At 36.9% G+C, this 10,971-nt stretch overlaps 2 protein-coding genes across 3 annotated transcripts in view; one reads left to right on the top strand and one right to left on the bottom strand.

Annotated features, from left to right (window-relative positions):
- Window positions 1-6,645, bottom strand: part of LOC107691946 (protein O-GlcNAcase-like) — a 17,601-nt gene extending 10,956 nt beyond the window's left edge. The window contains exons 1-2 of one of the 2 annotated variants that reach the window (XM_016490800.1): window positions 6,312-6,645; window positions 2,454-2,505 (exon numbers count right to left, since the gene is read on the bottom strand). In XM_016490800.1, coding sequence (XP_016346286.1) covers window positions 2,454-2,505; window positions 6,312-6,354 — 95 coding nt within the window. In that variant the 5' untranslated portion in view covers window positions 6,355-6,645. Of the gene's footprint in view, window positions 1-2,453; window positions 2,506-5,670; window positions 5,698-6,311 lie in introns of those variants that run through there. The other variant, XM_016490801.1, reaches the window with a different exon arrangement.
- A 3,019-nt stretch (window positions 6,646-9,664) lies between these two features.
- LOC107691983 (butyrophilin subfamily 1 member A1-like) overlaps window positions 9,665-10,971 on the top strand; it is a 4,830-nt gene continuing 3,523 nt past the window's right edge. Inside the window, exon 1 of the mRNA XM_016490854.1 lies at window positions 9,665-9,695. The gene's annotated coding sequence lies outside the window, so the exon portion shown is untranslated. The remainder of the gene's footprint in view (window positions 9,696-10,971) is intronic.

The raw sequence follows: 10,971 nt of genomic DNA, 5'->3' as shown, positions 1-10,971 counted from the left end.
ACACACACACACACAAAGCTAATTTTGGGTCTCTACCTCTCCAAACTATTTAAAATGCTAATGCACAAATCTATCGTTCACTCTTCCTCCCCCACTTCCCTTTTCTCCTCCTTCTCTCCCATCATCTACTGCATCAGCACAATCGCTTCACTCTCAGTCAAGCGTGTAAAAGTTCTCATTCCCCTTCTTTCGCCTGCACTATTAATCTTTTCATCCAGGGTTGAGTTTGGACCAGTGCCTCTTTCACTTGTGTGTGTGGGTGGGTAGGATACTCTCTCGCTTTTCTCCTTTCTTCCTGTGCAGATGGATTCCCACACACTCTTAATTTCTGTCATGTCCGAGCCATTGTACATTAATGTAAATTCTACTGATTTGGACGTCACAACCCAAGGCATCAATCAGAACAGGCTGAAAAATATATACAAATCAGTAATTTTTCACATATAGTATGTATGCCATATACCATGTGTTTCTAAAGATGTCTCAGAATGGGAAAGAATATATCAATCACAAGCTATTATTCATCTTTTTTCAAGTTTAAGAAAATCTGCTTTACCAAACTTAAAGGGAAGAGAACTTCATTTTTGCTGATCGAATCTACTAGTTAATGCCAGCTCACTGAGTAAAGCGTGAGCTTTGTTCATTAGTGCTGCAGCAGAGAGAGAGAAAACTGCTTTCTGACTGAATGGGAGCAGGGACTCAATACAGGACAGCAGCAAATACTTGTTTTAAGTGCCGATGTGTTGGTGTCACCTCCAGGATTTTTAGCTAGATAAACCAGGAAGAGTAGCTTGACCAACAGCTTCAGTTTTGTTGGAAACCATAATGGCAAACAGCTAGACCAGCACTAAATCAGGCTGAACCATCATGGAAAGATGGCGTTTTCAGCAGGAATACCTCAAAAAGTTCACCCCAAGATGAACATTTTCTGGATATTTACTCACCATCCATCCAAGATGTAGATGAGTTTGTTTGTTCATTGAAACAGATTTGGAGAAATTTAACACTCCATCACTTGCTCACAAGTGGATCCTCTGCAGTGAATGGGTGCTATGAGAATGAGAGTACACACAGATGATAAAAACATCACAACTAATCCACATGACTCCATCCATCAATTAACATCTAAAACACCCTAATGATGGATTTATGTAGTACAAATATCATAGGCGGAGGGTGAACCAACTCCAGGGTAAGGCAAAAAGCAGCCAAATCTATTAACTACAAACATCATAAACCCATCTTTTTAGACAAGAACCAGACATGGGTGTCATGTAGGCTAATACAATATGTTTAATGGGACTGAATTTGTATTTAACATGATTACAGTTTAATAAAAACATTTCCTTTCCAAGGTTATTCAAACAGTGAATAAATTATACAGAAAGTGACATATCATTAACTTTGATCTATCGCGAGTTTAAGCAAAGTTGTCTACACTTTGAAATGAATCTCTTACGTTGTACTTATTACATCTGCGCTTTGTTGTTTATGGTGAGAGAATAAGCGGAATTCAGTCAACGAACGCGCGCGCACTCAAAACTGATGAGTTTCAGCGATGACTCATCTGAACGCCTCTGATTGGCCATTGCATTCCTAAGCTCAACAGAATCGCATGTGATTGGTTATAATCCTCAACACTGTAAAAACGCGTAAAATGAAATACGGTGCAACATGAGCAGTTCTTAATTTAATGCCGCTATCGACACTTTCTAATAATTTTCATTTTGTTAGCAACAGACGTAATATATGTAATTTGTTTGCGCATTGGCATTTTCGTCCAATTCAGTGGCATTTTCCCCCTAGCCTTCCCCAGCCTTCCACACCCTCCGCCTTTGACAAATATGGACTGGAGTTGTGTGGATTACTTGTGTACCATTGTGATGCTTTTATCAGCTGTTGAACTCTTATTCTTATGGCACCCATTCACTGTAATGGTAAATTTCTCTAAATCTTTTCCAATAAAGAAACAACTCATTTAGATGGCTTGAGGGTGAGCACATGTTCAGCAAATTGACATTTTAGGGTGAACAATTCCTTTAAGAATATAGCAAATAATAATAATACTTTCTCTCTTTTCTTCTACTTCACCCATGCTCTGATTCAAAATGGACTTGTTCCTTGCCACTGATTTCACCATGGCTAATGTATGAAAATGTGTGAAACTGGCTCAGTGGAGTCATGCTGGCACCAATGTCCAGTCATTAGTCATAAAAAGCCACTTGTCTCTCTGCCTACACGACTTTACACCTCTGCAAGGCACCAGCTGCTCTGTGCTGCCCCCCGGGCAGCTTTACTGTACTGCTATGATACCAGCATGTTTCCAACATGATCTAAATAAATATCCCTTGTTACATTACATAACTGCAGATATTTAATATATAATATTTTGTGTCCCTTTAGTGATACAAATGCATATAAAGTGCAATCTCGTCATCCCATCCCATACTTACCACTGAAATAGCACCTTCCTTTGTTCCATTGACCAGGGTCTCCCATAGAAACCTAAGGAGTACAATATACAGATATATCACACCTTTAACACATGCAGACAAACACGTGATTTGTTCTCCATTTACACAAGGCAGCATTTCATAACCATCACAAAGCTTCGATATTTCTGTTCTCTTCCACCTCCTCTTCACTGCAACCCACTCAAAACAGTCGGATTTTGGTCAGACTCTGAATTATGGGCTTGGAGCTTTCATGCTATACTGGACCAGTTATGTAATAGCAATCAGGGCCATCCATCGCTAGGGGTGGGCATTGGGAAGCAGCGCAGGATTATATGTATCAAAGCTTTTTTGAGGCACTCTGTAACAAGTAAACTGCATAGTTTTTAAAGTTGTTTATACACATATTTAGCTGTGTTTTCTGTACAATTTTTCCTGAAGACTACCATGGCACTAATTGAATTCACTCTGAATACTTTATGGCTGGTCATTTCACATGTTGGTCAGGTGGTCTCTTTCCGTCTAAGTGGGTAGTTCTTGGCCAGAATAAGCTGTAATGAGAAACAGATTTTTGAAGCAAGCACAGACTTTTTGCTGCAAACATTCTGCACTGTTTTGTGGTTGCTTGTGCAGAAAACATTTAGAATAATTAGTAAAACATTTAAATACACAGAATTCATGTAATGTCATGAAGTTATATATTTATATATAATATATATTTAATATTTATTAAATTATTGTAGCATTAAAAACAAGTTCAATCCATGTTACATCCATATCCACATTTGCAATATGCATCCGTCCTCTCAATAAACTCAAACTAACTTGTACTGAGAGCTGATAAACAACTTCACAGGACACATCCAATGGATTTTCTATCTTAACTTCCAAAAACTTGATAGAATTTGGCACTGACGCTGTTCTAGCATTCTAGGATTAGATTTTGCTGCATTAGGTAAGACAGTGGTTGGTTATTATTTATCATGCTGGCTGCCATGCTGATGGAAAAACAAACCACGCATATATTCATGCTTGATTTGCTTCAGTAATTATGAATATAGCATGACTGGTTACTGGTATGTGAACAATAACAAATCAATAATTTGTATAGAATACATTTATATAGAAGGATGTTGTATGGAATGTATGGCTCTGGCCATCAGGATGAAAACATCTATTTAGAAACTCGGTGTATCTTTTACTTAACAGCAGTCTGGCTTTACTAACATGTGGTTATTCAAGTCAAGACAAGTCCATTTTATTTGTATAGTGCTTTTCACAATACAAATAAGCTGCATACGAAATCTCATATTGTCTCGTGACGGAACTTCATTTTGGTTTGAAACTTAAACTTCACGACTGGGGAGTACAATTGAAATTTGGATGTTCTTCATCATGTTTTCACTGTCACATGACAAACCAGCATCTGTTGCAGCACTTCACTGCCATTCACGAGTCCTCTCCCATGATGCTCCAGAATCTTGGTGTAAGTAGGTGATCCAGGCACTTTTCGAATAGTATGAATTCAGACATATTACTCTTTTGGCTTCGCATAGTAAATATGCAGTGACCAGCGCTGGGTGACTGATTGATTACATGTAATTTGGATTACATAATCAGATTCCAAAAATGATGTGCTTATAATTAGATTAAATGACATTTTAAAATACTCATAATCAGACTACAGTTACTTTTTTTATTGATTACATGATTACATATTATTTATACAATAGCAATAAATTATTTATAATTTAAAGTAAACAAGTGAATATTCAATTATTTTAGTAAGTGTTTTATATTAATTGATGCTATTTTAAAATGTTATTTTAATTTTACATTTTTATGATCAAATTAATTATTAGCTTTTCATCAAACTCACAAATCCCTGCAGTTCCTTTCGAAACTACAGTTTGGGAAACCTTGAAGTACTGTAATGTTTAATGCACTTTATGTCGTTAATAACAATAAATGGAATATATTTTCTTACCCTCTGTATTTTTATATCAATATGGTACAAGATTATCCTATTTATTTTTTAGTTAGGTCAAAAGTAATCAAAAAGTAGTCTGATTATATTACCTAAAAATGTGTAATGTAATGGATTATGTCACTAACTACAAGTTTTGCCATGCACTGTAAAAAATGACCGTGAATTTAGCGGTAAAAGACTGTAAGAATGCTACAGTAAAAACCTGTTAAATGGCTGACGGTAAATTCCCCTACTATATACGGTTAAAAACTGTATTGGACATTACATGTAATTTTACGGTAGTATACCGTTTTTGGAAGTGGAAAAAGACCGTATAATTTACAGTGAATAACCGTAAATTGACATTCCCAGAATTCCCTGCGTTACATTTCAAATTTGATTTTTTTTTTTGTTTAAATAACTGTTTCTTCTTAGTTTTTTCTTATCAGTTTTGTATGTTACACCTACTGTTGTTAAATGAATGTTTATTACATTATTTCAGTTTCATGTTACCATGATGGGGTTTAGTGTTTGTGTGAATGACACTGTGCACCTTCTATATATGTTATTTAAAGGCTGCTTTGCTTCATCATGTGACTTTCTCATCACCACCTGCATTTGGTGGTTATCAGTGTATTACAAAGGTACAAAACAGATTTCCGTACTTATAGGTTGGTATATTAACACTCTATCAGTTAATGAAATTACGGTATTTAACTGAGAATTTAATTTAAAACTGTAAAACCTAAAATGTTGCTACCGTATTTTTTACGGTAAAATTCCGGCAACCACAGCTGCCGGTTTTTTACCGTTAATTTTACGGAATTTTTTTTACAGTTTGGAATCAGTAATGGATTACAATTTGTCAGTAATCTACCCACCTCTGGCAGTGACTTGTCAAGGCAAGTTTACAGAAAAAAAGATGATGTTAATGTTTATTATCTTAATATCATCATGCTTTATAGTTGTACTTAGTAAATTACAGTTGGGTGATAATAAAGTTTACATTTTGCAACAGTCAAACAGTCCAAATTTGCTGAATAGTATATATATATATCGCTTGATGTGAGTATGTATGTATGTATGCAGATAAAGTTGGATATACTTAAATATCTAACTTTATATAGAGAGCTGGGTGATAATATTGTTCACAATTTGCAATGATATAAATTATGACATAGATTTGTTACATAGTATATATCTCTTTACGTGAGAGTTCTGTATGTATGCAAGTAAAGTTAGATTTACTTATAGATCACAAAGTGTGTCTCCCCTCTTCTTTCCCACATATTCTAGAAACAACCCTGATATTGGATATCCATGCCAGTGTGGTCCTACAGTTTGCAGCTGTAGAACAGAAGTGGGTCAGTAAGAAAAAGCTACTGGAATCCAGCAGGGTGACATTTTCACAGGAGAAAAAAGACAAATCACCCACCGAGCCAATAATGTGACACTGAGCTGCAAACAAGAGTAAGGCCAATTAGGAGATATGCACAACATGCCTGTGTGTGCACAGGGGACGGAAATGTGTGTGTAATTGAGAGTGTGTGTGTGTGTCTTATGGTTTCTGGCCAGCTGCTTCCTATCACACTCCAGTATAAATATGGAAATAAATACCCAGGATGCTCCACGGCGCCTTAATAAGATGAATTGCCCTACTAGCCCATGAATTAGAAATGGGTTATTTTAGAGGCTAATTATAGGTGTCTTTATGGCTTGGCTCTTGTTTTTTCCCCCGTAAATAATTTGAGTAAATAACGGTTTGACAATACATTACCGCACTAAATCACGTTAAACGTGCCCTTTAACGAATAAATCTCATGTATCTCTTTGGTCGTTTCTGTGGCTCCCACCCAAGCACCCAGATAAATGATGTTTCGTAAACTTACCCTCAACAACACCGCATAAAAACTCGTGTCGCCCCTCCATCATCGCTGTGATTGTCTGTCGGGATGCTCAGGATGCGGATGCTTTAGTCTCTCCGCGCCTTGTCATCTGGACTGAAGTCTTCAGCCGCGCATCCTCCCCTCCGACACACACAGAGTGTGCGAACTGAAGCCGCAAGGCATGAAGATAGAGAAGAATTGCTTTTATTATTGCTGTTATGTGTTGTTTTTTAGAAATCAAACATTGGCAAACTGTCAAACGTGGACGTTTCTTGTCTATGTCAGCTCGGTTCTGCCTACTGTCTATTCGCTCAACGCACTCTACGTGTTGTTGCCAGATCACGCAAGATAAACAAGCAACCTTGCTCCAATAGTGGTTCGATTCTAAAAAGAAAAAAGAAAACAGTCCAAAATAAGCAAGGGGTACTTAATTTCGCTTAAAATGAATCATAGAAATCATTGGATCACTGGTTAAGTAAACTAGAATTAGCAAGGATGAATTGAAACTCGCAAAAACAAAAATGTTAAACTTATGTATTTTCAATAAATATATCGTTGTACAAAAATAATTAAAATATTTCACATAACTGGCCATCTCAATCAATCTCCGTCTTTGTAGAGCGACGCTTGAACAGTAAATAGTGGTTGATCGCAATGACATTTTAACTGTTTTATCAATGTTTTATTGTTTTAAAACCCATTCACGCCAAAAACAATAACTTTAAGGATAACTATAAGAATAACGATAACTATATTAGCATCCACATCAAAGGATAATAACATTCTGTTTTATTATAAGAGTTGCAGTTGTCATCTGCTTCTTAAAGTGCTTGAGTTTATGAAAACTAATTCTAAAAGTGATTCAAACCACATTATTCCAATAATAATGAGTCCAATAAGTCCAATAAAACTTGCATTAGCCCATTATTATAAGAGACTTTATGAAGAAAAAAATTCCATATTAGCTTGTAATATGCGGACATGGCAACACTGACTCCAGTAGAGCATCTCGCGCCATCTAGCGGCCGGCCAGCGTGTCACATCAACACACAACACATTTCAAACACTGCTGTTCGCAGTTGGATTTTCCGAAATAACATTGAATTAGGAATGAATTAGGCTTGATTATGAATCCGTACGTTTTGAGTTAAAAATAAATGATCAAAACAAACTTTTATACATATATGCTGTGAATCTGGCTCCTTTCGGCGAATGTTATTTATGGTTGTCTTGGTTACACAGTGCAACCAACTCTGGGAGTGGAAAAGAATGAAGAACTAGACTGATTCGGGAGGCTTCATTGGGCTAGTAACGTTAAATACGTTAGAAATCCTTTAGTCGTGCTGTATGCGAGTTAACAGCTTGTCTAGGTGGTTTCAGGATGTCATCAAAGAAGATAAGCGAGTCAAAGAGCCAGCAGGACGCAGGTGTCTCGGCTGAGAGCGATGGACAGGATGAGAGACAGATGCTGTTACACAGAGAGTGAGTTATCTGTAGAGATGCAAAGAACATTTGGAATAACTTTTGATGTAGACAGTACGTCAGTCTAGTTAATATCGCGTTGCAACCCACAGATATGAGACCCTAACTGAGAACCTATGCACACTGAAGAGGAGAGTTGAACAAAAGTATCCTTTTGCACAAACATAAACATAATTCCTTGCTGAAACCACATTACCGTGGTTAGCTTGTCTCCAGACAAGTCTGGTTTGATGGTTTTAGAGGAGTTTATAGCACTTGCATCTGGTCGGGGATGGCCAACCAACTGTGAAACCATCTAGACCAGCTTAAACCAGCTAAGACCAGCTAACCATTTTATACTATTAAAGCAATTGTATGTAGTTTTGTGGGAAAGAAACAGAAGCCAATCACCTTTTTAGAAGTCAGTGTACCATCATAATGATTTTGAAATTGGAATGATTAAATCCTAATACATTCCAGCCCAGTAACTCTAACTGGCAGATATGACTGGCGTGCATTTATGTCAGTGTTTGAAAATTTAACACACAATCAACTCCAGACGAAAAGAAAATGAATTTCTTCAAAATGAGATAGCTCAGAGCCGTATTGAAAGTGTAAGTTCTCACAAATTAACACGGATCAATATAATTGCTTTTATATATATATATATATATCATGTTCACAGATATATACAGATCATTCTTGTTCTCTGTGCTGTGCAGAAAGAGTACATGTCATATATGTCTAAAAGAGCAGAGAAGAGGCAGAATGCAATATTGAATTTGAGTGATCAGAGCCATAAGGAACTTGAGGAGCTGCAGAGACAGAGACAGAACATGCAGGATAAACATGAGGAGCAGACCAATGGTAAGACAAGTGTTAATGCGTCTGTACGGGAAATGGAAATGAAGAATAAATGTGTGATTATAATGTACTGTAAATGACTGAAGATGCAGTTTGTCATATGCTTTCTTGGTTACAAATCAATTCACAAATGGGTGCAATCAGTACTTCGCTAGATGCTATTAAAACATCAAATGTTGCACTTCAGATGTGTGTTGGTTGTGTTTTCAGAGTTGCAGATGGAGATCCTGCAGATGGAAAATCAGCTGGCCCTGCTAAATAGTGAAATTGCAGACCTGAAAGAGGTTAAGGTAGCAGGATCTCTCTTCTTATTTTTTGTGGGCATTTGTACTGGGGTTAAATTGTAATGTAATTTGGATTTTCACATCCTGTTTATATGAAGGGTATTCTACCTTTTTCTAACTAAGCGTCATTTGATGGATAGACAAATGGAACAGGGTACCTATTGGTACATATATAAAATGTATTTATGCATTTTAAACTTGGCCTTTAATAACACAGACTAAGTACCATATTTGTGTATTTACATATATTGAATTGCATATCCATTTGAATAATCATCATAATTTTTTTATCACACATATTTTCATTAAAAAAAAAAAAGTTTTTCATATCAAACATCAATTGACAGACCCCTGCATTAACACTGTGGTCCTCATTGGAGTCACAGACCCCCTTTCAAAGACGCCTGACTTTTATAGCATTTTCATTTAATATGAACTATTGGAATCAATTATAAAAAAAATTCAACGCATATTGAACTGAATAGTTTCTGAAATAAGTGGAAACTTGTGTCATTGTTTTCAAATTGACATAATTTTTTCATACTGCACTGAGGTGGAATGTTTTTTTTACATATGTATTCATGTATTATATGTGTCGTAGACTCTAAAACAGCAGCAGTCGTGTCGTATCACTGAGCTGGAGAAGGAGCTGACTACCATGCAGTGTCATCATTCAGAGTCTCTGGTGGCTCTCAAGGCTGACTTCATTAAAAAGAGGAAGAGCTGTGAGCAACAGGCAGAAGACACTGTGCATGCTCTCACTATATCAGCCAACAAGGTGAGTGAATGCTGTTGTGAATTCAGTCAGTATAATTATACAGTTACATCACCATAAGTTACCAGGTCAGGATATTTTCTTTCCCTTTTTCCCAGGAGGCATCTCACTCCCTGATGTCCTATATAAATAAAGTGTTTCAGGAGAAAAAAAGCCTGCATGAGGAGTATAAATTCCTTTTCCAGAGAGCTCTAGCTCTACAAAAACAGCAGGACGCTCTGCAGACTCATCGACAGCAACTGCTGCTGGAGCAAAAGTGTATGCAGAAGATTCATGCCCAACGTATTTCCCTACGCTCAAAATACGCAACACCAGCCGGTGCAAACAATAACGAACACCCCCAGAGTGACCACCAGTAACTGGCAATAACTGGAGCCAGTTCTGTTACAACAGTTGCTTTCAATAAACATACAAAGATTATTGTATGACTCAAGAGAAGTATTTGCTGAAGTGAGAAAAAACTTTGCTTATTGACCTCTTTACTATCTCGGCATGTCAAGATACATAAAGCAGCGGCTGGTCCAATATTTTGAAAATGAATATGTCAGAAATTCATATACAAAGAGTTGTGTCAATAGGCAACAGTTCAGGTGGCGCTTTTTTCTCAAATCTTGTTAAATTCCTCAAATTGTATACGATACGATTTATTAAATAGTAACTAAAACAGTTAAAACATTTTTCTTTTTTTCTGTTATACGAAAGTCTTACAGGTTTGGAACAACAGAGGTTGAATAAATGATTGCAGAATTTTATTTTTTTGGTCATTTATCCATTTGCTGGTTTGAATAAACCTCACCTAAAGATGAATACAAGCGCTCAGAAACTGAAAATATAAGTAGCATATAGATTTATCAGTCATAAAGTGGTAGCAAATCATTACTGATCTGTTTGCATTTACAAAGATTTATTGCACAAACCAAGTGACATTTTAATATTATGTACTATTATAATATTGTCACGTTGCACACACACGAGGGATGAGGAGACGCTGGAGAATATGTTGACAGGACTTTATTTGCATGAACCAAGGGAGACGAACACAGGAAGACGTTCACAGGAAGACGTTCCATAGCGGACCGAGAACTAGGGACTGGGAACACTTTAAATACACACAGGAGGAGGGGATGACGAGACACCTGGGATCAATGAACCATCATGGGGAACACCTGTGACAAATTAAACATGGGAAAGGAACACCTGGGGAGCAAGACACAGACAAAACATGGAACAGAGTCTGACATAACGCCCCCCTCCGGAAGGCGTGACCTCACGCCATATA

This window comes from Sinocyclocheilus anshuiensis, unplaced genomic scaffold, assembly GCF_001515605.1.
Source record: "Sinocyclocheilus anshuiensis isolate Anshui unplaced genomic scaffold, SAMN03320099.WGS_v1.1 scaffold426, whole genome shotgun sequence".
In the NCBI taxonomy this organism is placed as follows: Eukaryota; Metazoa; Chordata; class Actinopteri; order Cypriniformes; family Cyprinidae; genus Sinocyclocheilus; species Sinocyclocheilus anshuiensis.
The sequence above is the reverse complement of the archived record's forward strand: the minus strand, read 5'-3'. Positions and strand labels throughout refer to the sequence as shown.